This window comes from Somniosus microcephalus, chromosome 15, assembly GCF_052327205.1.
Source record: "Somniosus microcephalus isolate GS21.2 chromosome 15, FLI_Smic_1.0, whole genome shotgun sequence".
Taxonomy (NCBI): domain Eukaryota; kingdom Metazoa; phylum Chordata; class Chondrichthyes; order Squaliformes; family Somniosidae; genus Somniosus; species Somniosus microcephalus.
The window spans coordinates 57,654,732-57,680,337 of NC_141001.1; the positions used below are offsets into that span (position 1 = coordinate 57,654,732).

At 50.6% G+C, this 25,606-nt stretch overlaps 1 protein-coding gene and 1 pseudogene across 3 annotated transcripts in view; one reads left to right on the top strand and one right to left on the bottom strand.

Moving 5' to 3' along the window:
- Positions 1-25,606, bottom strand: part of LOC147106753 (natural cytotoxicity triggering receptor 3 ligand 1-like) — a 744,151-nt pseudogene that overhangs the window by 479,329 nt on the left and 239,216 nt on the right.
- LOC147106758 (uncharacterized) overlaps positions 1-25,606 on the top strand; it is a 141,492-nt gene that overhangs the window by 111,010 nt on the left and 4,876 nt on the right. For all 3 annotated transcript variants that reach the window (XM_086007844.1, XM_086007847.1, XM_086007845.1), the window contains 2 exons: positions 620-724; positions 5,616-5,720. In XM_086007844.1, coding sequence (XP_085863970.1) covers positions 620-724; positions 5,616-5,720 — 210 coding nt within the window. The remainder of the gene's footprint in view (positions 1-619; positions 725-5,615; positions 5,721-25,606) is intronic.

Genomic DNA, 25,606 nt, shown 5'->3' on the forward strand with positions numbered 1-25,606 from the left:
CTCAGGTGGATGTAAAAGATCCCATGGCACTATTTCGAAGAAGAGCAGGGGAGTTATCCCCAATGTACTGGCCAATATTTATCCCTCAACCAACATCACTAAAACAGATTATCTGGTCACTGTTGCCTCACAGCGCCAGGGACCCGGGTTCGAATCCAGCCTCGGGTGACTGTCTGTGTGGAGTTTGCACATTCTCCCCGTGTTTGCGTGGGTTTCCTCCGGGTGCTCCGGTTTCCTCCCACAGTCCAAAGATGTGCGGGTTAGGTTGATTGGCTATGATAAATTGACCCTTAGTGTTAGGGGGATTAAATACGTGGGGTTACGGGATAGGGTGGGATATGTGTTGGTGTATGGGTTTACGGGGATCGGGTGGGATATGTGTCGGTGCAGGCTCGATGGGCCGAAATGGCCTCTATCTGCACTGTGGGGTTTCTGTGATTTTCTGTGATTATCACATTGCTGTTTGTGAGAGCTTGCTGTGCGCAAATTGGCTGCCACGTTTCCTACATTACAACTGTGACTACACTTCAGAAGAGTTCTCCATTGGCTGTAAAACACTTTGGGACATCCGGTGGTCATGAAAGGCACTATATAAATGCAAGCCTTTCTTTCATTCTAGACAACAATGTAGGTGGTGAAGAAAGAAAAGCACTTATGGACAATGAATTACCTGGCTGTAGAACAGAGCCATTTGCTGAGCTAGAAGTACCAGAAATTGAAGCAGGTAAGCCATTAGCCATTTGTATCGCACAATATTTCCACCTGGCCCCTGTGGGTAGAGGACCTCTCTTGCAGTGTTGACCACTGCAAGTGGTCTATGTGTGAGGGTGCCTTGGCCTGTGCGTTAATGGGTGTAAGTGCCTCAAAATGTGGTTGGTAGCATTACCGTCTCATTAACATGGACGATGCAGCCTAGGCTCCATTATAAAAGGGGCCTTCAAGCGGGTGTCCAAACCGTTCGTAGGATCTCAATTTCTATATCAGAAGGGGCCTATCACCTGAATCAGGTGAACGGTTTGGACACCCGCTTGAAGGCCCCTTTTATAATGGAGCTGGCTGCATCGTCCATGTTAATGAGACGGTAATGCTACCAACCACATTTTGAGGCCATTACCACCCCATTAACGCCAGGCCAAGGCACTCAAAATTGACCCCACCCAGTGGTCAACACTTGCAACTATAAGTAGACTGAAGCACGTCTTAGATTTTTAGCATCACAGGCTGATATATTAAGGGAAAATCTTATTAAAATCATTACTGCACCACCAGATGGGGTACGGTAGCATAGTAGTTATGTCACTGGATTAGTAATCCAGAGGCCTGGACTAATGATCCAGAGGCATGAGTTCAAACCCACCACAGCAGCTGGGAATTTAAATTCAAATAAATAAATCTGGAATAAAAAGCCATTAGTGATGGTGACCATGAAACTACCGGCTAGTCATAAAAACCCTACTGGTTCACTAATGTCCTTTAGGGAAGGAAATCTGTCGTCCTTAACTGGTCTGGCCTATATGTGACTCCAGACCCACAGCAATGTGGTTGACTCTTAACTGCCCTCTGAAATGGCCCAGCAAGGCACTCAGTTGTATTCAAGAAGGCAGCTCACCACCATCTTCTTGAGGGCAATTAGGGATGGGCAATAAACGCTGGCCTTGCCAGCGATGTCCACATCCTGTGAATGAATTTTTAAAATGTGGACACAATTAACTATGCAAACCTCATATGTACTGTTGACAAAGGTCTTTTGAATAAAAAGATGCAAGGACATACCAATTTTAATAATATATAATTATGTAAGTTAACAGTTAATTCTTTATTAACTTATGAAATGTTTAATTTCTTGAACTCTTGGCATTTATATTCTACTAGCTGGGGGTCTCTTGCTTTGCCAGGGCTGTTTTGGGCCGGGCGGTTTAAATCGAGTCCCAGGCTTTGGGGCCTGTCTCTGTGTCCCTCTCTCAATCTGCTGCCGGGCAACATTTCTACCTTTTAATACCTTGAAAGATGAAAGTGAAAGTACTTATAAAACATTTTTGGTAAATCTTACGTTAATTTTAAAAGAGATACTAACTTTTTCGAAGCTGGATTAGCAGATTTTGAGCTGGAAGTAAATGGGGTTTTTAGCTTGAGGCAATGGCTGCCAGATCCCTGAGATGAAAACGATTAGTCCCGCCCACAGACGCAGCGATTGGCCAACCATCAGGCGACTGAACTGTAGGATTGGTCAATCGTGACGGCACAGGATTGGTCGAACCTTGACGTCAGTCAATCAATGCTAATTAGCAGATAATGAGTTTAATTTTGAAGGTTTTTTGCATAAGGCGCGAACAATTTTCATCCGACCGAAAAGTAAATATGCTTACGACCGTCCTGGAACCGTAAGCTTTCTTTGGAGGTAACGCACACGTAGGTACGCTCTATAACTTTCGAGTGCATAGCCGGACAGATGCACACCGAAGGACAGACAGACAGACAGATAGACAGACAGACAGATCGATCCTTTTATATATATATAGACTAGCTGGAGTGCCCGGCGGTGCCGAGGCTTTTTCGAGGGCATGTTGTTGTTGGAAGAGAGAGAGAGAGAGCGACTGGTGGGGGGGGGAAGAGAGAGAGCGACTGGGGGGAAGAGAGAGAGCGACTGGGGGGGAAGAGAGAGAGCGACTGGGGGGGAAGAGAGAGAGCGACTGGGGGGAAGAGAGAGAGCGACTGGGGGGAAGAGAGAGAGCGACTGGGGGGAAAAGAGAGAGAGCGACTGGGGGGAAGAGAGAGAGCGACTGGGGGGAAGAGAGAGAGCGACTGGGGGGGAAGAGAGAGAGCGACTGGGGGGAAGAGAGAGAGCGACTGGGGGGAAGAGAGAGAGCGACTGGGGGGAAGAGAGAGCGACTGGGGGAAGAGAGAGAGAGCGACTGGGGGAAGAGAGAGAGCGGCTGGGGGGAAGAGAGAGAGCGACTGGGGGGAAGAGGGGAGGAAGAAGAGGGGGGAAGAGGGGAGGAAGAAGAGGGGGAAGGGGGGAGGGAGGAGAGGGAGGAGGGGGAGGGGAGGGGGAGGAGGAGGGGGAGGGGAGGAGGGAGGAGGGGGAGGGGAGGAGGGGGGAGAGGAGGGGAGGAGGGGAGGAGGAGGGGAGGGGAGGAGGGGGGAGGGGAGGAGGGGGGAGGGGAGGAGGAGGGGAGGGAGGAGGGGGGAGGGGAGGGGAGGGGGAGGAGGGGGGAAGGGGTGGAGGGGGAGGGGGAGAGGAGGCGGGGGGGAGGGGAGGGAGAGAGGGAGCAGGGGGGAGGGGAGGGGAGAGGGAGCGGGGGGGGAAGGGGGAGGGGAGGGGTGGGGGGAAGGGGGAGGGGAGGGGGGAGGGGGGGAGTCCCTGAGCCCCGCCCCCCCCTGATCTCCGGAGCCCCGCCCCCCCCGATCTCCCGAGCCCCGCCCCCCCGATCTCCCGAGCACCGCCCCCCCCCCGATCTCCCGAGCCCGGCCCCCCCCCGATCTCCCGAGCACCGCCCCCCCCCCCGATCTCCCGAGCCCGGCCCCCCCCCCCCCGATCTCCCGAGCCCCGCCCCCCCCCGATCTCCGAGCCCCGCCCCCCCCCCGATCTCCCGAGCCCCACCCCCCCTGATCTATCGAGCCCCGCGCCCCCCCCCCCGGATCTCTCGAGGCTCGCCCCCACCCAAGGCTGGCCCCCCACCCCCCCCGATCTGCCGAGGCTCGCCCCCCCACCCTCCCCGAGGCTCACCCCCCCCCATCTTCCGAGGCTCGCTCCCCCGATCTCCCGAGGCTCGGCCCCCCCCCGAGGCTCGCCCCCCCGAGGCTCGCCCCCCACCCCCCCCCGAGGCTCGCCCCGCGATCTCCCGAGGCTCGCCCCCCTTCCCCCCCCCGCGATCTCCCGAGGCTCGCCCCCCTCCCCCCCCTGCGATCTCCCGAGGCTCGCCCCCCTCCCCCCCCCGCGATCTCCCGAGGCTCCCCCCCCACCGCGATCTCCCGAGGCTCGCCCCCCTCCCCCCCCACGAACTCCCGAGGCTTGCCCCACCTCCCCCCCCCTGCGATCTCCCGAGGCTCGCCCCCCTCCCCCCCCCGCGATCTCCCGAGGCTCGCCCCCCCACCGCGATCTCCCGAGGCTCGCCCCCCCCCGCGGTCTCCCGAGGCTCGCCCCCCCCCCGCGATCTCCGGAGGCCCGATCTCTGGAGCCCCGCCCCCCCGCCCGAGCCCCGGTTGCCTTGGTAAACCTTCTCCCCTCTCCGCCTCCCGATCTCCGGGCCTGGGCCTGAGCGGCCGATTGCGTGAACAAAGACCCTCCTCACCTGTCTCGGAGTTGAAGTCTCTGAAAGCGGCCACGGTGCCCCGGGCCTCTTCCCCCGTGCATTCAGGAGGCGCGGGGAAGAGAGAGAGAGAGACAGACTGGGGGGGGGGAAGAGTTAGACGCTGCTGCGCTCCTGCTCCACGGAGCTCCGTGCCGCCACTAAGATGGCGGCGGGGTAGCGGCGCTCAGTTGAGGCCCGCCCCTCCAGCCTTCACAAAGATGGCGGCGATCGGGGGCCGCTTGTTGACTGGGGCTGGGAGGTGCCTAGCTCGGGCGTGGGTGCGGAGGAGAGGCCGAGGCTTCGAGGCCTACCTGGAAAAACGGGGAAAGGTAGGAAAATTAATGAGATTAGATAAAAGATTTAGAAAGTAATTCACTTGTTTAAAAAATAATATGTGTTTTAAAAGCAACGTTTTTTTGAAAGACGCAGAAAGCGGGAAAAAGAAAGGAAAAGTTTGGAATCAAGATGGCGGCGACTCACCTCGGTTCAGAACGATAAGGCCCGCCCACACACGCACTGATTGGTCGACCGTCAGGTGACTGAAGCGTAGGATTGGTCAATCGTCCCGTCACTCGACCGTAGGAGGGCCCGGCCGCATGCGCCAGCAACCCGGCGTACGATTGGTCGACCTCGAGGTCACTCTGTCGCTAATGAGCGGATAATGAGATGCTAATGAGTGGAATGTTGAATGTTTTTCGGATACCGCGGGCGCGATTTTCGTCCGGCCGAAACGTAAATACGCTTACGACCGTTTCGGAACGGTAAGCTTTCTTTCGACGTAACGCACGCGTAGGTACGCCCTATAACTTTCGAGCGCATAGCTGGACAGACGCACACGTGAGGACAGACAGACAGACAGACAGACAGACAGACAGAAATATCCGTTTATATATATGTAGATTCTAGTCCCACTCCAGAGATTTAAGCACAGAAATCCAGGCTGACACTCAGTGCAGTACTGAGGGAGTGCTGCACTGTTGCAGGTGTCTTCTTTTGGATGAGATTTTAAATTGAGGCCCCGTCTGCTCTCTCAGGTGGATGTAAAAGATCCCATGGCACTATTTCGAAGAAGAGCAGCGGAGTTATCCCCAATGTACTGGCCAATATTTATCCCTCAACCAACATCAATAAAACAGATTATCTTGTCATTATCACATTGCTGTTTGTGAGAGCTTGCTGTGCGCAAATTGGCTGCCACGTTTCCTACATTACAACTGTGACTACACTTCAGAAGAGTTCTCCATTGGCTGTAAAACACTTTGGGATGTCCGGTGGTCATGAAAGGCACTATATAAATGCAAGTCTTTCTTTCATTCTTTCTAGACTACAATGTAAGTGATGAAGAAACAAAAGCATTTTTGAACAATGAATTACCTGGCTGTAGAACAGAGTCATTTGCTGAGCTAGAAGTACCAGAAATTGAAGCAGGTAAGCCATTAGCCATTTGTATCGCACAATATTTTTCACTTTTCCATCTAGATCTCAAGTAGTACATGCTTCAGATAAACATAGGCTTTAGATTTAATTCTCCAAATTCAAAGAGGCAAGTGTATCCAAATTTAATATAGTCTAAATCGACACAAATTTTATTACTTCCAAACATAGGCAATGTCAGTGTAATATAAGAAGAAAAATAGGCAACCTGGAAGTTCCCATCTCATTGAGGTAGAATCTCACCACTGGCTATAATAAGAATGGAACTGGATGTAATGGTTCTTATTTTGTGTGTTCTGTTGTATCCGTGTGTTAATGGAGACACGGAATGCAGGAGTTGATTTAACAAGTGTTTACTGAACAAAGTCTGGAGGTGAACTAACTATACAAGACGCTATACAGGCTTATATACCCGAGTGTTCACTACCAGTACTACAGTACACAAGGGCTTCAAAAAAACATAGTTCCTCTTAAAGGTACATACACTACAATTCCTCCCCTTTTAGATAAATAGTACATAACATTTTAAGTAATCATTAATTAACATGTTTAGAAGAACAATAATCTACACATTTGCTGAAGTTAATCAATTACAAATTCAGTCTCTCTGGAGGCTTCCTGACTCGGTCCGGATAACGCCTCGGTGGTGTAGTAGGTTTCGGTGGTGTAGTAGGTTCTTTTGGCAAGGTCGATTCGGCTTGAATGCCAGTGTCGGGTTCATCTGGTTCCAATATCACCGGATCGGAGGTAGATACTATGGGTATCTCTGCTTCATCATTAGGCGTATAGAGTTGTGGTGTAGGTTGTCCCTTTTCGGATGACTCTATGATCTGGTCAGCATGGCGCCTTATTATGCTTTCCCCAATGTCCACGGTATACATCAGCGGTCCTAGTCATGTGCAAATAGTTCCAGGCTGCCATTTCTCGGTACGGTAGTCCCGGGCCAAAACTTGTTGACCTATCTGGAAGGTTCTAGTTGGCCTTTCATTCATGCCTTGAAATTGCCGGTTCTCTACGTCCCTTCTGATGTTTGGCTTGATCAAATCCAGCCGGCATCTTCGTCTTCTATTGAAAAACATCATGGCGGGGGTTTGGTTTGTAACCACATGTGTTGCATTCCTGTACGCAAACAAGAAGTTATCTACCTTATGTTGTAGATTTATGTCTTCATTACCCATGGCCTTTATGGCCTTCTTGAAGGTCTGGACAAACCTTTCAGCTAATCCATTGGTGGCGGGATGGTATGGGGCGGACGTGTAGTGCTTAACCCCATTGTTTTTTAAGAACTTCCTGAATTCTTCGGATACAAATTGCGGTCCATTATCAGAACAGATCTGTTCAGGCAGCCCATTCCTGGCAAATATGGTCCTTAATACTGTGATGGTTTTTTCCGTGGTGGTGGAGGACATCTTTATTACCTCCGACCACTTGGAGTGTGCATCCAACGCGATTAAGAACATTGAGTCCATAAATGGACCAGCAAAGTCGATATGTACCCTTTGCCATGGAGATGAGGGCCACTCCCATGGATGTAGAGGGGCTTGTGGTGGGGCGTTTTGGACCTTCTGGCATCCTAGACAGCTCTTGGTCATTTCTTTGATGTCTCCATCGATACCTGGCCACCACACAAACGCTCTGGCTAAGTTCTTCATTTTCACTCCACCCAGATGCCCCTCGTGAAGCTCCTTTAGCACTTTATCCTGGAGTTTGGGTGGAATCACCACTCTGGATCCACACATCAAGGTTCCTCAGCACACTGACAGCTGTTCTCTTCTTTGCGAGAATGCTGGCAACAGTGGTTCGCCATGTGCTGGCCATCCCTTCACCGTTAAATCGTAGACTCATGAGAGAGTCGGTTCATTTCTCGTTTCCTTTTCAATGGTAGAATTTGTCACTGGTAAACATTCCGCTATGGTCGAGTGGAACATCTCCACTGGGTCCACTGTAGGTGCCTCTTCTACCGTTGGCAACGGTAGGCGCGATAAACCGTCAGCATTCCCATGCTGTTTTGTTCCTTTGTATTCTATGTCATATTGGTGTGCCCCTAGGAAAAGGGACCACCTCTGTAGCCTTTGCGCTGTCATAATGGGAATGCCCTTTTTAGGGTTGAATATGGAGACGAGGGGTTGATGGTCAGTCAACAAGGTAAATTTTTGTCCGTGTAGGTAATGGTTGAATTTCTTCACTCCCCACACCAGGCTGAGTGCCTCCCTGTCGATCTGGGCACAGTTACGCTCAGCTGAGTTCAATGAGCGTGATGCAAAAGCTATCGGCCGCTCCGAGCCATCAGGGAATCTATGCGATAATACCGCTCCCATGCCATAAGGGGATGCATCGCACGCCAGTCTGATTGGCAGTGATGGGTTGTAATGAGCCAACACTTCCTTGGACGTGATCAAGCCTTTGCATTTATGGAAGGCACGTTTACAGTCTTCGCTCCATTTCCAAATTACTCCCGTTTGTAGCAGTGCGTTAAGAGGGTGCAGAACCGTTGACAAGTTCGGTAAAAATTTATGATAGTAATTTATTAATCCCAGGAATGACCTTAATTGTGAGACATTTTCAGGTGCTGGGGCTTTTACGACCGCTTCAATTTTTTCAGGTGACTTATGCAACCCTTCTTCGTTAATGACATGGCCACAATATGATATTTGTTTCTGGAAAAATTCGCACTTGGGGCGATTTGCTCATAGGCCCCGTTCTCTCAGCCTCGTGAGCACCCGCTCCAAATTGGCAAGGTGCTCGTTGTCATTTTCTCCTGTTACAAGGATGTCGTCTAGGTAGCATTGAGTCCCCGGAATCCCTTGCAGGACTTGCTCCATAGCTCTTTGCCAGATAGCTGGAGCTGATGCTACTCCGAAAACCAGTCGATTGTACTGGTACAGGCCTTTGTGTGTGATTATCGTGAGATACTTTTTAGAGGCCTCTTCAACATCCATCTGTAGATATGCCTGTGCCAAGTCAATTTTGGTGAAACGTTTCCCTCCGGATAATAAGGCGAAAATATCTTCTATCCTCGGAAGAGGATACTGTACCGTGTGAAGAACCGGGTTTACAGTCACCTTGAAGTCCCCACAGATGCGAATTTTTCTCTGTTCTTCAGATTTATCATTATTCAACGTTTTCTTCATGACCGGGACGATGGGTGTTGCCCACTCGCTCCAATCTACCTTGGATAACACGCCTGCTTTTTCCAAATTCTCCAGCTCTGCCTCGACTGCTGGACGAATTGCGTATGGCACCGGCCTTGCCTTAAAAAACTTGGGAATTGCCGCATCTTCCACTTTTATTGAGGTGGTGGCGCCTTTCAGGGTTCCTAGTTCCTGTTGAAACACTTCTTTGGCGTTAGCCAAGATGTCTTTTAATCGTCCAGGTATGACGTCATCATCATTTTTTTTCTTACTGGTCACCGTCAGTGCCTGAATGGAGTGCCAGTCTAAACGTATCTTTCTGATCCATTCACGTCCCAACAATGGTGGACCACCATCTTGCAGAACGTATAAATACAACTTCTGTATTTCCTTGCCGTTGTATACAACAGGCACCCTTATTTTCCCTCTGGGGTATACTTTCTGCCCCGTATATGTCTTCAAGATAATGGATGTGTCTTTCAAAGGTATATGCGGAAATAGCCGCTCGTAATCCCGTCGATTTATGACGGTCAGAGCTGATCCTGTATCTAGTTCCATTTTAACTGGGGACCTCGCTATCATGAGGGTAACCCAAATGGTCTGGTAATCTTCTTTGGCAATTACATTATGTAATTTGAGACAGCTTAGTCTCTTATTTCCGGAGTCGCTATCGCTCTTCTGGTCTTCGGAGCTACTGTCTGTCATCATTTGTACCTTTCTGTACTTTTCCTTATTGACCTTTTTACTGTCAGTGGATTTTTTTCCAGATCGGCATACACGTGCAATGTGTCCCATCTTTCTGCATTGCCTGCGTGCTTTGTCCTTGAACCAGCAGTCCCTCTGGTCATGGGTGGATCTGCTGCAGCGATAACATCTCTCGAAACCCCGTGTCATTTCATGGGTGCCGAAGTCCTGTGGCTTTTGCTGTATCTCTGCAGCTCCTCTTGCTGCTGCTTCATATGATACAGCCACACTGAAAGCCTTGTCCAGTGTCAAATCTTTCTCAGAAAGTAGCCTTTTCTGTGTTCCTTCGCTTAGGAGACCGCAGACGAATTTGTCTCGTAGAGAATCTGCCAGTCCTGCCCCGAATTGGCAGTGCTTTGATAGCTTCCTTAATTCGGTGAGGTAATCAGCGTTACTTTCATTCTTGTGCTGATTCCTCCTGAAGAATTTGAATCGTTCCGCTATCAGCAGCGGTGTTGGGTTTAAGTGCTCCTGTAGGGTATCAACAATCTCCTTAAAATTCTTGTCCATCGGTTTGGCTGGAGTGATCAAGTTTTGTAACAGCCCGTATGTCCTTGCGCCCATCAGATTTAGAAGTACCGATGCCTTTTTATCATCCGCTACTTCATTCGCCTTGCAATATACCTCCACTCTTTCCACATATGTGGTCCAATCCTCTATATCATTATCAAAAGTAGTAATATTGCCTGTCTTAGGCATCCTGAAAATCAAAAATGGCGCCTCCCATGCTTTCCCTTCTTCCCTGCCGAGTCAAAATGGCGCCTCCCGCGCTTTCCCGCCGCTGCCGCTGCTGCCAACGCTGTTCTCCGCGGTTTTTATTTACACATATATTTTGAACAGTTTCTCCGTCACTTGGAGAATTGTTCCCGTCGGACTCTCTGGGACTTTCCCCTCCCTCTGCTTGGTCCGAATGCCGACCTGCTTTGCAGCGCCAGCCGTCTCCTGAGTGCTCCACCCTCTGTCTCTGTTTGCTTCTGCCTTCCGACTCGCTGCCCGGCCCCGCTGCAGAGCCACCCGATCAAGCCCCAGCCCGCCGCCAAGGAAGGATCAGTGCACTACCTGCCACCAGCCTGTTTAGCTGGTGAAACCACAGTTTTTTTTTCTTCGACCTTCGTCTGAGGAATCGATCTCCTTGAGGTGCTGCCGAATTGCAGGTAAGTCCGTTTCTAACTCGTCGCCACTGTTGTATCCGTGTGTTAATGGAGACACGGAATGCAGGAGTTGATTTAACAAGTGTTTACTGAACAAAGTCTGGAGGTGAACTAACTATACAAGATGCTATACAGGCTTATATACCCGAGTGTTCACTACCGGTACTACAGTACACAAGGGCTTCAAAAAAACATAGTTCCTCTTAAAGGTACATACACTACATGTTCCTAAACACTATTTGTGCTTGAATTATAATCTTGATTTTTGATTTTGTAATAATATCCGGATTTTGACCAATTCCTGATTTGATCTAATATATTATGATATAAATTCCCTCATAAGAGGAACTGAAGGCAAATTATTGCCCTGATTAGGAAATTGGCTAAGCGGCAGGAGAGAGAGTAGGAACAATGGACAGGTCCTCTATTTGGCAGGATATGACTAGTGGTGTCCCGCAATGATCTGTTTTGGGGCCTCAACTATTCACCATACTTATTAACGACTTAGATGATGGGATAGAAAGCCACATATTTAAGTTTGCCAATGACACAAAGATAGGTAGCATCGTAAGCAATGTAGATGGAAGCATAAAATTATAAAGAGATATTAATAGATTAAGCAAATTTGCAAAAATGTGGCAAATGAATTTCAATGTAGGCAAATGTGAGGTCATCCACTTTGGACCGAAAAAGGATAGATCAGCGTACCTTCAAAATAGTTAAAATCTAGAAACAGTGAAGGTCCAAAGAGACTTGGGGGTCCAGATACATATATCATTACAGTTGTACAGGGCCTTGGTGAGACTGCACCTTGAGTACTGTGTGCAGTTTTGGTCGCCTTACCTGAAGAAGGACGTTCTTGCCATGGAAGGAGTGCAGCGAAGATTCACCAGGCTGATACCTGGGATGGCAGGAATGACGTATGAGGAGAGATTGTGTCGATTGGGCTTATACTCACTGGAAATAGAAGATTGAGAGGGGATCTCATCGAAACTTATAAAATTCTGTCAGGCCTGGACAGACTAGATGCAGGAAGGATGTTTATGATGGCCGGGGAGTCCAGAACCAGGGGTCATAGTCTAAGGATAAGGGGTAAGCCATTTAGGACTGAAATGAGGAGGAATTTCTTCACCCAGAGAGTGGTGAACCTGTGGAATTCTCTGCCACAGCGGGCGGTGGAGGCCAGTTCATTAAATATATTCAAAAAAGAGTTGGATATATTTCTTAAGGCTAAAGGGATCAAGGGATATGGGGAGAAGGCAGGGACAGGGTACTGAATTTGGATGATCAGCCATGATCTCATTGAATGGCGGAGCAGGCTCGAAGGGCCGAATGGCCTACTCCTGCTCCTATCTTCTATGTTTCTATGTTTCTATTAAAATGGCATGGACAGGTACAGAAAATAATCAAAAAGACTAATGGATCGCTGGCCTTTATATCTAGAGGACTAGAATACAAGGGGGTAGAAGTTATGCTACAGCTATGCAAAGAGAGAAACTATTTCTGCTGGTAGCAGAGTCTAGGTCTAGGGGGTATAGCCTAACAATTAGAAACATAGAAACATAGAAGATAGGAGCAGGAGTAGGCCATTCGGCCCCTCGAGCCTGTTCTGCCATTCAATGAGATCATGGCTGATCATCCAAATTCAGTACCCTGTCCCTGCTTTCTCTCTATATCCCTTGATCCCTTTAGCCTTAAGAAATATATCGAACACCTTCTTGAATATATTTAATGAATTGGCCTCAACTGCCTTGTGTGGTAGAGAATTCCACAGGTTCACCACTCTCTGGGTGAAGAAATTCCTCCTCATCTCAGTCTAAAATGGCTTACCCCTTATCCTTAGACTGTGACCCCTGGTTCTGGACTCCCCCGCCATCGGGAACAGCCTTCCTGCATCTAGTCTGTCTAGTCCTGTTAGAATTTTATAAGTTTCAATGAGATCCCCTCTCATTCTTCTAAACTCTAGCGAATATAAGCCTAATCAAACCAATCTCTCCTCATACGTCATTCCTGCCAACCCAGGTATCAATCTGGTGAATCTTCACTGCACTCTCTCCATGGCAAGAACATCCTTCCTCAGATAAGGTGACCAAAACTGCAGACAATAATCAAGGTGTGGTCTCACCAAGGCCCTGTACAACTGCAGCAAGACATCCTTGCTCATGTACTTGAATCCTTTTGCTATGAAGGCCAATATACCATTTCCCTTCTTAACCGCCTGCTGCACCTGCATGCTTACCTTCAGCGACTGGTGCACAAGGATACCCAGGTCTCGTTGCACCTCCCCTTTTCCCAATCTATTGCCGTTCAGATAATAATCTGCCTTCCTGTTTTTGCCACCGAAGTGGATAACCCCTCGCATTTATCCACATTATACTGCATTTGCCATGCATCTGCCCAATCACCCAACCTGTCGAAATAATACTGGAGTTTCTCTGCATCCTCCTCACAGCACACATGCCCACCCAGCTTTGTGTCATCTGCAAACTTGGAGATATTACATCTAGTTCCCTCATCTAGATCATTTATATATATTGTGAATAGCTGGGGCCCTAGCACTGATCCCTGCGGTACCCCACTAGTCACTGCCTGCCACTCGGAAAAAGACCGGTTTATTCCAACTCTTTGCTTCCTGTCTGCCAGCCAGTTCTCTATCCAAGACAGTACCTTACCCCAATCCCATGTGCTTTAACTTTGCATGCTAATCTCTTAAGCGGGACCTTATCGAAAGCCTTCTGAAAGTCCAAATACACCACATCCACTGGTTCTCCCTTATCTATTCTACCAGTTACATCCTCAAAAAATTCCAGTAGATTAGTCAAGCATGATTTACCTTTTGTAAATCCATGTTGACTTTGTCCGATCCTGTCACTGTTTTCCAAGTGCTCTGCTATTACATCTTTTATAATGGACTCTAGCATTTTTCCCACTACCAATGTCAGACTTACTGGTCTATAATTCCCTGTTTTTTCTCTACCACCTTTTTTAAATAGTGGGTTTACATGGGAACTGTTCCAGAATCTATAGAATTTTGGAAGATGACCAGCAATGCATCTACTATTTCTAGTGCCACTTCCTTAAGTAACCTAGGATGTTGATTATCAGGCCCTGGGGTTTATCGGCCTTCAACCCCGTCAATTTCCCTAACACCATTTCCCTACAAATACTGATTTAATTCAATTCCTTGCTCTCATTAGACCCTATGTTCCCCAACATCTCTGAGAGGTTATTTGTGTCCTCCTTTGTGAAGATAGAACCAAAGTATGTATTTAATTGGTCTGCCATTTCTTTGTTCCCCATTATAAATTCCCCTGATTCTGACTGCAAGGGACCTACGCTTGACTTCACCAATCTTTTTCGCTTCACATATCTATAGAAGTTTTTACAGTCAGTTTTTATGTTCCCTGAAAGCTTACTCTCATACTCTATTTTCCCCCTCTTAATTAATCCCTTTGTCCTCCTTTGCTGAATCTTAAACTGTTCCCTATCCTCAGGTTTGCTGCTTTTTCTGGCCAAATTATATGTCCTCTCTTTGGACCTTATGCTATCCCTAATTTCCCTTGTTAGCCACGGTTGAGTCACCTTTTTTGTTTTATTTTTATGCCAAACAGGGATGAACAAATTCTGTATTTCATCCATGCAATCTTTAAATGTTTGCCATTGTCTATCCACCGTCAACCCTTTAAGTAACTTTCCCCAATCCATCCTAGCCAACTCGTGCCTCATACCATCGTAGTTTCCTTTATTTAAATTCAGCACCCTAGTCTCTGAGTCAACAACTTCACTCTCCATTTTAATGAAGAATTCTATCATATTATAATCGCTCCTCCCCAAGGGACCTCGCACAACAAGATTGCTAATTAATCCTTTCTCATTACATAATACCCAGTCTAAGATGGCCTGATCTCTAGTTGGTTCCTCAACATATTGTTCCAGGAAACCATCCCGTATACACTCTAGGAATTCCTCCTCCACAGTATTGTTACTAATTTGATTAGCCCAATCTATATGTAGATTAAAGTCACCCATGATAACTGCTGTGCCCTTATTGCACGCGACTCTAATTTCCCATTTAATGCCTTCCCCAACCTCAGCATTACTGTTTGGGGGTCTGTATACAACTCCCACTAATGTTTTCCACCCCTTGGTATTTTTCAGCTCTGCCCATACAGATTCCACATCATCAGAGCTAATATCCTTCCTTACTATTGTGTTAATCTCTTCTTTAACCAGCAATGCTCCTTTTCCTTTTTTCCTGTCCTTCCTGAATATTGAATACCCCTGGATGTTGAATTCCCAGACTTGGTCATCCTGGAGCCATGTCTCCATAATCCCAATTATATCATATCTGTTGACATCTATTTGCGCAGCTAATTAATCCGCCTTATTAGGAATGCTCCTCGCATTAAGACACAATTTGGGGGAGAAATTCAGTTGGTTGCGCCACCCGTTAGTGCCTTAAGAGGGCGATAAGTGGGGCGCGAACCAGCTAGCGCCCGTGCGCGGCGATACCTGCGCTTCTCGCGAAATTGAGCGGACATTTAGCGGCGGCGCTAAACCGCAACACCTGCTCAGCTGCACACGCAGATCCTGACGTCATTTCAGAGTGCAACGCCCTTGGGGCGCCCCGGACCGGAAATTCAGTGGCGTCCCCCTCCTTTCCGCCTGTCGCTCCCAATGACAGGTTGACTGGAATGGTTCCCAGTCGCTGTGGGGCTGGGGGGGGCGCTATTTAAAGGGGGCTCTTCCTGGCTTCTTTGTGGTAGCCATTTTTGGACCACTCCTTCTGAGAGAGAGAGAGAGATTTGCAGAGAGACAAAGGGAGAGAGCTTTCTGCATTGAGTCAGCGCTCGCTGAGGTACTTTTGGCTTCTGACCAGAACTTTGTAGTTGCTTTGCTTTTTCACCGGCATAACTTTGAGTGCCCACATACTATGGGGGCTGCAATGGATGGGAACGTCGGGCTTCTCCATTACATTGAGAGGGCACAGAGACGCAGAGAGAGAGGGCCAGACGGAGGAGGGCCAACAGGCGTTGGCACACGAGACCTTACGCTCCCAGGGCTTTCCGCCAACAGTTCTCATACATCAATATGTCTGAGGAGCAGTGTTTTCGGAAGCTGCGATTCAGCAGGGAGGTGGTCACTGAGCTCTGCCACCTGCTTCAGCCAGATCTGCAGCCTCAATTGAGGAGCAGGACGTCTCTGTCGGTGGCAGTGAAGGTAACAGTGGCTCTCAACTTCTATGCCACCGGCTGCTTTCAATCCGCTACTGGGGACATTGCCAATATCTCCCAGTTTGCGGTGCATTGCTGCATCCGTCAAGTCACGAATGCCCTCTTAAAAAGGAGACGACAGTACATCTCCTTCCCCATGACCCCGGATAAGCAGCAAGAGCGCGCAATGGGCTTTGCAAGAATAGCGGGCTTACCCATGGTGCAGGGCGCCATTGACTGCACGCATGTGGCTTTGCGGGCGCCGCAAGAGAATGCCGAAGATTTCCGCAACCGAAAGGGGTTCCATTTGTTGAACGTCCAGTTGGCCTGTGACCACAGACAGTTGATACTTGCTGTCAATGCCCGCTTTCCAGGCAGCAGCCACGACGCCTTCATCCTGCACCAGACTTCTGTGGCAGACCTTTTCGAGGCCCCGGCTCACCCAGGAGACTGGCTTCTCGGGGACAAGGGCTATCCTCTGTGCACCTGGCTGATGACCCCGCTCCGTTCACCCAGCACCCCTGCTGAAGAACGATACAATGAGAGCCATCAAGCTACCAGGAACATCGTTGAGCATACAATCGGCGTGCTCAAGCAACGGTTCTGCTGTCTGGACCATTCCGGAGGAGCCCTTCAGTACTCACTTGAGCAAGTCTCCCACTTCGTTGTTGTGTGCTGCATGCTGCATAACCTAGCAATCCTCAGGACTCAGCCAATGCCACCAGACATTGGAGCACCAGCAGAGGAGGAGGAGGAGGAGGAGGAGGAGGAGGAGCAGCAGCACCAAGATGGGAGGGAGGCACAAAGTGCAAGGGCCGTCCATCAGCGGCTTATAGCAAGTCGCTTCTAGGCCCCCTCTGAGGGAATGGCTTCTGCCATTCAAAGAACATGAATGAAACTGTGCCGCAACCCCTAAGCCGGTCAAGGCAACAATTAGTTCAAAGAGCAAACGTGCACATTCTGAATAAAGACATTTCTTTATTTAACAAACTGTGTGCCCTCCCCGCATGACAAAGTAATAGAGAGAAACCCCCCAAAAAACAGTCAGTCACATAACTAGCTCTCACAACCTGGCGACAATGACCAAAACAGTAACAAAAATATGACCACGATCCTCGGCCTTGAATAAAACAATTAACAACATTTTGCCACACCTCCTACTTTTTGTCCTTCGAGGGTGATCTGCTTCGCTTGCGAGATTGGCCCCTTCCCACCCTGCAGCTCCTCCGTAATGGGACCCCAGTGGCTGCAGCAAGGCTGGGGGAAGGCTGCTGAGTGTCAGAAACTGAGACTGCAGATGCCCTTGAGGTACGGCCTGGACCAGCTCTAGGCCTGGAGGGCCCGGCTGCTGACTGCTCCAACTCAGCATGGGCGGCAGCAGTCTGTCCTACAGGTGGTGGCAGCTGCAGTGGAGAAGTGACAGTGTTGGCAGCAGGAATGCTGTCATCCTGAGAGAGGACAGCCACTCCCTGGTCGGACGACACACTGGCACTCCCACGGGGCAGCACTGCAGCATGCGGAGCAATTTGCTGAAGCACAGATTGCTGGCCTGCTGCGGCGCGGTGAGGGCCCCGGCAAATCCTGCCCGATCCAGCGAGGGTGGCAGCAGTCAGTGCACGTGTGGCCTCAATCTGCATCTGCATGAGACCAGCCACTGACTGCATTGCAGCACTAAGCAATTGCGTGACAGCCGCCTGTGCTGCGCCGACGTCCTGGACAATCCTTGCCTGTGCTGCACCGACGTCCTGGACAATCCTTGCCTGTGCTGCGCCGAAGTCCTGGAGACTCCTTGCCTGTGCTGCGCCGAAGTCCTGGACACTCCTTGCCAGTGACTCAATGGAATCTGGCATCCTTGCCACTGCAGCCATGAGCTCAGTGTGCCTGTGCTCCGCCTGGGCGCTCATTTCAGCGAGGAGCCACACCTCTTCTGCGCTCACTGTATCAAGACTCGAGGCCAGACTCTCCCTCTGGGGAGAAGGCCGCTGAGCTTCCCTACCCCCCTCACATTGCTGCAGCCCGCGGGGCCCCGGAGCTTCACCCTCCTCAGACCTTTACCCCCTGCTCCCCTCCAGGGAAGACGTGTTCCCATTATGGCCATGGGCTGCCTCGGCTGAAGGTGGCATTGATGGTCCGGCATCCTCCTCGTCGTCGCCTTCAGAATCACTCACAGTGGCAGCTTGAGGGCCCGCCTCCTCACCTGGTGAATCAGCATCTGAAAGCAGGGAGGTACAAGAGTGGCTTTAACGTGAGGACAGGTTGGCAGCAAGGGAGGCATGAGTGCTGCAATGTACTGATTTGGCTCGAAAGTGGCAAAGGATGCTGGTGTGAGGAACAAGTGGAAGGAGAGAGGTCAAAAAGGTGATGACCTTACCATTGCTGTCCATAACGGGGTTGGCATCTCCAGTGGTGACGGGCCAATCATCCGGCCTGCCATAATCCGTTGGACTCGCTGCTCCAGATCGGTCAGGGCTTGAAAGTTAGGCTGGCCTCCCCCGGTCCATTGCTGCTGCCTCCTATTATGCGCCAGCTTGCCCTGCAAGAGAAAGGATGGGCTCTGAGTAGTGTGCAGCCCTGATCTTGGCTGCAATGCCTCCCATGGTCGAATAGCCCTTACAGTGTGAAGCCCTGATCTTGGCTGCACTGCCTCCCATGGTCGAATAGCCCTTACAGTGTGCAAAGTGCTGAATGTGCGCGTGAGTTTCCTGAAAGGGCCATAGGTGTTGGATGAGGGCTGGGCATTGGGGCTTTCAGGACCCTTTGGCCATAAAGTGAGGTCGACATGCAGGGATGAAGAGGATTCTGAAAAGGGCACTCACCCTGATGACCTGAGTGAGGTTGTTGAACTTGTTCCTGCATTGCACAGGGGTCCTACGCACCATGTTGCTGGAGGTCACTCTGTGAGCCACCTCCCTCCAAGCTTTTCGATAGTCACTGGGCAGCGACCTCCTGCCACTGTCCGGGTACAGGAGAGATTGCCTGCGCTCCACCGCGCCAACCAGAACCTCCAAGGCCCCCTCGCTGAACCGCTGCGCTCGCTCCCTGGCCCTCTCCATGGTCCTTGGCTTAAGTATGTGGCAACAGGCCTGTCCAGGCCGAGATTCAGGGCTCTGATGCGCAGGGTGTGGCTGCAATTCAAGATCGGCCCTCCCCTTTAAGAGCTGACCAGCGCCAGTGTGTCTGTGTGCAATCGCTAACTGGCCGCACCTGCGCTGCGCCCGCCCTCGGAGGTTGCGCTTCGCTCCTCCGGCTTAGCGCCTTACGACAGTCGTGCAGCGCCTGTTTTAGCGCTCCAAGCACCTCCTGGGGTGAAGGAGGCCAATTTACCAGTAGGTGGCGAGAATTTGCGCCGGGCGCAACATTTCACGCCCGGCCGATACTTACGCCCCAAACGGGGCGATACCGAATTTCTCCCCCAAAGCCTTCAGGCTTGATTTTTTAACACTCTTAAGCCTAGAAATTCGCCAGAAGTACTGCCCCGGAAGTAGTCGCGGCCGCCTGCCGCAAATTCACTTTCAGCGCCCCAGAGGGAAGCGCGGAGCTACTCGAGGCGCCCCGCATCCCTCTTGGGGCGCTGCAACTGAAGATCGCAGTGCAACGTGCCGCAGCGCCACACGCTGCGGCACGGCGCATTGCGGTACTGCAGGCCTTCCTCCCCTTCTTAAAGGGGAGGGGCCTGCTGCAGCGCGGGCGACGATCGCGAATGCCGGCAAAAGAGCCCGGCACCGAGGAGAAGTGCTGGGCTCTTGGGACACAGCCGGTACTCCGCGGGGGGGGGGCCTCAGGAGGCCGGGGACGGCGGCGCGGAGAGGTGGTGGCAGGCGGCCAGCAAAAAAAATGGCCGCCCCGCACCTCAGCGCCTCTACCGCCGCAGGTAGGCCCCCCTGAGCTGGTCGCAAATTGCGACCAGCGTTAAAGCAGGGGGCGCTACCAAATTTCGCAATCGGGGTGGTAGCGGGGCGATGCGCACACCGATGACGTCATCGGTAGCGGCGCAGCGCTAACGGCTAGCGCCGCCATTAGCGTACCACTAAATTTAGCGGGAGGCGTGGGCAGTGGCGTCCAACCCACTAAGTGACCTCCTAAGGTGCTAACGGGTGGTGCAGCCCACTGAATTTCTAGGCCTTCGTCCTTTTAGATTTATTATTTACTGTGGCCCTGGCCAGGCCTTTCAGGAGTGAAGTTAGGAAACATTTCTACACACAAAGTGTGGTAGAAGTTTGGAACTCTCTTCTGCAAACAGCAATTGATGCTAGGTCTGTTGTTAATTTTTATATCTAAGATTGATAGATTTTTATTAACCAAAGATATTAAGGGATATCGGGCAAATGTGGATATATGGGGTTAGGTCACAGATCAGCCATGATCTCATTGAGTGGCGGAACAGGTTCGAGGGTCTAAATGGCCTGCTCCTGTTCCTATGTTATTCCTATATTACAAGTGACTACACTTCAAAAACTACTTCATTGGCTGTAAAGTATTTTGGGATGTCCAGTGGCCTTGAAAGGTGCTGTATAAATGCAAGTCTTTCTTTTCTTTATATATTTGTTCCATACACACCAATCTTGAAAACTATCACAATATGACGAACAGTTTAAAAAAATGGAAGAAGATTGTGGCACAAACTTTGTGGATCTTACCTCATTTCTTGTTAAGAAATCATAGGTTGTTGTGCCATGTATTGGCACTGTCTGTTGCTATATCTGATTATTAAAGTGTTTTGAAAATGTTTATATGTCTGTCGCGCTGTGACATAGTGGCCTTCTTGTCCCCATTCCCAAGACAGAGACACCTTTTTCCCTTTTCCTTGGTTTGTGCTGTCATTTCTCTTCATCTCCTGCTAGTTCTTCTGCCGAACCCTTCAGTTTATGTTAACACTGTCTGCCCCAGTTCATGCTCGTACTGTCTACCCGAGTTCTTGCTAGCACTGTCTATCTCCTGTTTCTTCTCTCTTTTCCTCACTCAGTTCACATCAGTACTCTCCTCAGCCCCAAACCTTCCTCTCCCCTGCTCCTTGCTCATTTCGAGATTCTTTTATAATTGTGCAGGGGCAGACTCGGCCATCGCGATCCAGAGGCATCTGGGGCTCTGACTGAGGGGGCGGGGGCAGGCTGTGGGGGAGAAGTGTGAGCACTTTGAGAGGAGCCCCCACTTCCATGTCCCGTCTCACCCCATCATCCCTTTCATGGGCCACCCGCACTTCCCTGCTAGTAAGGAGCTGGAGAGCACCTTGCGGCACAGCAGTGGGGCCATGAGGACCCAAGTCTATGTTTGCATCCTGGTAGAGAGGAGGTCTATGAGCCGCTGCCATCTGTTGTCCATAACTAGCATGTGCTCATGTGAGTGGCGCATTAGCTGCTCCGTGCAGGTGGCCATTCTATCCATGGAAGAGCATATCGTCATCGCCTGTGACATGATGGTGCTCATATTGGAGATGGACTCCTCCATTCTCTGCAGATTTGCAGACATCATGGCTGCAAAACCTGCCAGAGCCTCCTGCATTTCTTGCTGCCCCTCTAGGATCACCCTCTTTTTCAATGGCCCCCGAGGCTCAACGTCTGCCTGAAGCTGAGCAGAGCTTGGAGCGTCCTGCATCCTCCGGCGAGGAGTCTCCACTGCTGTCCCTGTCAACACCATCTGCTCTTGCTCACTTGTGACTTGTGAGACACCAGGCGACAACACTACTCTATCTCGCATAGGACCCACTGAGGTGTGCGTATCTGCGCTGGTGCTGGGTTCGCTTGGCTCTGCTGACGGTGCACCCTCAGAGACTGGAGGCTCCTCTGAGGAATCGTCTTCGTTAGAGCTGGACAGTGGTGGGAGCTCTTGATGGAGAGTAAAGAGATGATTTAAAAATATTTTATTAAGAATGGGTAAAGTTAACATTATGCACATGATGAACATTCACTGGCTGCTGACATCAGTCACCATATGAGTGACTGCTGTATGCCATGTGGCTGTATGAGATGTAATTCCATCACCAGGCTGCTGAGAGCCCCCACTCCCCCCTCTCCGTTTCCCACCGCCAGCAGCTCTGCAACTCTTGAGACCTGCGGGGCCACCTCCTCTGCTGGAGTTAAAGTGCTGAACGATGGAGGGTCACCTTCGGTTCTCTCCCTCTCCCTCTTGTTGTGTGCTCTCCTGTCCTGCAAGGAGGGAAAGAGGAGAAGTTTGAGTGAGAGTGCTGGCATAAGTGTAAGGATTGTGTGGGTTAGTAGAGAGTGACTATGAGGGAGTGGGGTGCCAATGCCGAATGGCCTCCTTTTGTGGTGTTACTTGTTATGATTGCATTAGGATGAGGGTGAGTGTGAGGGGTGGTTAGTCAGAGGGGGATGTATGTATATAGATGTGCAAGGTACGTTGGTGTGAGTAATGATGTCAGGAGTAGGCGTGGGAAGGCAGAGTGATGGGGATGTGATGACAGGCACAACAGGATGAAGGTGGGTGTGGCTTTGCACTCACCGTTCCTGATCTCATCAGATCACTGAAGCGCTTCCGACACGGCACCCAGGTCTGCCTCACCACATCTCTGCTGTTCACCTCCTCAGCTATTTGGAGCCAGGCTCTTTTTGTCTCTTTGGGAGGTCTCTTCCACCCATCAACAGGGTAGAGGACCTCCCTGTGTGCTCTGACTCCCTCTACAAGAATATGTAGGGAGCCATCGGAAAACTTGAATGCAGCCCTCTGTCTTTGGGAAGTCATGTTTAGCAATCTCAGCAATTACAAGATCTTCCAATATACTCTCTCAACACTATCAGATGAACCTTCAAATGCGATGTGGCCAAGGCTACTTTAAGTATCCCAGCTGGAAATGAGTCATCGATAACATCATCAGACCCGCACCATTGAATAGGGCTGGGAAACATGCATGTCTGCCTTAATAGGGGCCATTAACTGAAAGTCACTCTGAGGAGCGGGCTGATCAATACATCGCAGTACGAAACCACCATGCGGCCCACATGCTCCCGACACGACATGACACGCTAAGGAAAATTCCAGTAATAAGATGGATAAAGTATCTGACCAACTTTCAAAATGTCATTTATTTAGGGTGAGACACACAGAAGAGGAGTACAGTTAGCTAAAGCTAATTGATCCAAAAGGGGAATGATTGGGGGAGAAATTCAGTAGGCTGTGCCACCCGTTAGCGCCTTAAGAGGGCGCTAAGTGGGTCGCAAGCCAACTGGCGCCCGGGCGCGGCACTGCCCACGCCTCCCGCTAATTTCCACGGGACGTTAGTGGTGGCGCTAACCGTTAGCGCTGCGCCGCTGCTGATGATGTCATCGGTGTGCACAGCACCCCGCTGATGCCCCGGCCGTGATATTTGGCAGCGCCCCCTGATTTACCACCGGACGCTATGTCCGACCGGTTCAGGGGGGCCTACCTGTGGCCGGGGAGGCGCAAATTAAAGGCGAAGTGCGGGGCGGCCATTCTTGTTGTTGGCCGCCTGCCAGCACCTGCCTGCGCTCCCATCCCCGGCCTCCTGAACCCCCCTCCACCCCCCCCCCCCCCGCAGAGTGCCAGCTGCGCTCCAAGAGCCCGGCACTTCTCCTCGGTGCCGGGCTCTTTTGCCTGCACTCCCGATCCTCGGGGGCCCAGCTGGGCCCGAGATCGCGCTGCACAAGGCCCCTCCCCTTTAAGAAGGGGAGGAAGGCCTACAATACCGCAGCGCGACGTGCCGCAGTGTTTGGCGCTGCGGCACGTAGCACCACGATATTCACTCGCAGCGCCCCAAGAGGGATGCGGGGTGCCTCCAAAAGCGCCGCGCTTCCCTTTGGGGCGCAACAACTCAATTTCCAGTGCACGGGCGCGAATGTTTCCGGGGCGCTACTTTTAGCGCCCTGGCAAGGCTGGCGCCTCAAACAGGGCTATACTCAATTTCTCCCCCATTGTCTTTTAAAAGTGTATCCCTTAATCCAATGTGAGCCAAAGATGAAAAAAAAATGATCCTGTTCATTGGGTCCTGCCTGCATTCCTTCTAATATCCTCATAGTAACATGGTAGCACTCCAATGTTGAGGGCTGATGTCAGGGTGGGTGTCGCTCCTGCACCCTTGCAGCTTCCAGTGGGCTGACCCACCAATGCAGATGACCTGTGCCTGGCATTTAGGACAGGATCTGGACTTATCTGTTCAGGTGATATTTAGGGTTCACTTTACTGCTTTCCCTCTGGTGCAGCAGCACTACAGGACTTCAGGAGCAAAACTTCAGATTGTCTGAATGGGTTTGTGCCATCTGCAAATTTTGAAATTGTGCTCTGTACACCCAAGTCTAAGTCATTAATGTTGTGTATGCACCTTTAAGGGAATAACCGGTCTCAGACTGCAGTACCGACAGTGACCACCCCTGTATAAAAGGCCCTAGCAGGCTTCTGTAGTTTCAGTTTCCAGGTTGTCTCCATTCAGTAAAGACTTGTTATAATCAACTCCTGCAGTCCGTGTCTCAATTATACACGGACATAATACTGGCGAAGAGTAAGAAACGAACTTACCTGCAACTCGGCAGCACCTCAGACGACGTTATTGAAGGTCAGAGCCAGAAGAAAGAAAAAAAAAATAATCCAAAGAAACTCGAGAAACGGGCGTCGACCGTGGGCAACCGCCCTCCAAATCATCGAATTGAAAAGTTGCAGGAGAGACTGTCGAGAGCCAGGCTTGGTTCTCCAGTCTGTGGTTTCCCAGCTAATCGGGCTGGTGGCAGGTAGTACACTGATCCTTCCTGGGCTGCGGCGGGCTAGAGCTCGATCGGGTGGCTCTGCAACGGGGCCGGGCAGCGAGTCGGGAAGCAAAGAGAGAGAGAGAGGGTGGAGCACACAGGGCGCGGCCGGTGCTTCGAAGCCGGGCAGCGTTCAGACCTAAGAAGAGGGAGGGAAGTGTCCCAGAGGGTCCGCTCCACGACGGGAACGGTTCTTCAATTAACGGAGCAAATATTGAAGCGCGATAGAAAAATATATATAATCGCCAGCAACAGCGTTGGCAGCAGCGGCAGCGGCGGGAAAGCGCGGGAGGCGCCATCTTAACTCGGCGGGGAAGAAGGAAAAGCGCGGGAGGCGCCATCTTAGATTTTCAAAATGCCAAAGACTGGTGATATCACTGCCTTCGATAATGCAATAGAAGACTGGACCACGTATGTGGAAAGAGTCGAGGTATATTGCGAGGCAAACGAACTAGCCGATGAGAAAAAGGCATCGGTATTGCTAAATTTAATGGGCGCAAGAACGTACAGCCTATTGCGGGACCTGATTACTCCAGCCAAACAGAAGGCGAAGAGTTTTAACGAAATTGTTGCTATCCTACAGGAACACCTAAATCCTACACCGCTGCTGATAACAGAAAGATTTAAATTCCACAGGAGAAATCAGCATAAAAATGAGAGCAATGCTGATTACCTTACGGAACTACACAAGCTATCAAAGCACTGCCAGTTCGGAGCAGGACTGGCAGATACCTTACGGGACAAATTTGTCTGTGGACTCCTGAGTGAAGGAACCCAGAAGAGGTTACTCTCAGAGAAAGAGCTGACGCTAGATAAGGCTTTCAGCGTGGCAGTATCGTACGAAGCAGCAGCAAGGGGAGCTGCGGAAATACAACAAAAGCCACGGGAATACGGCACCCACGAAATGACACGGGGATTTGCAAAATGTTA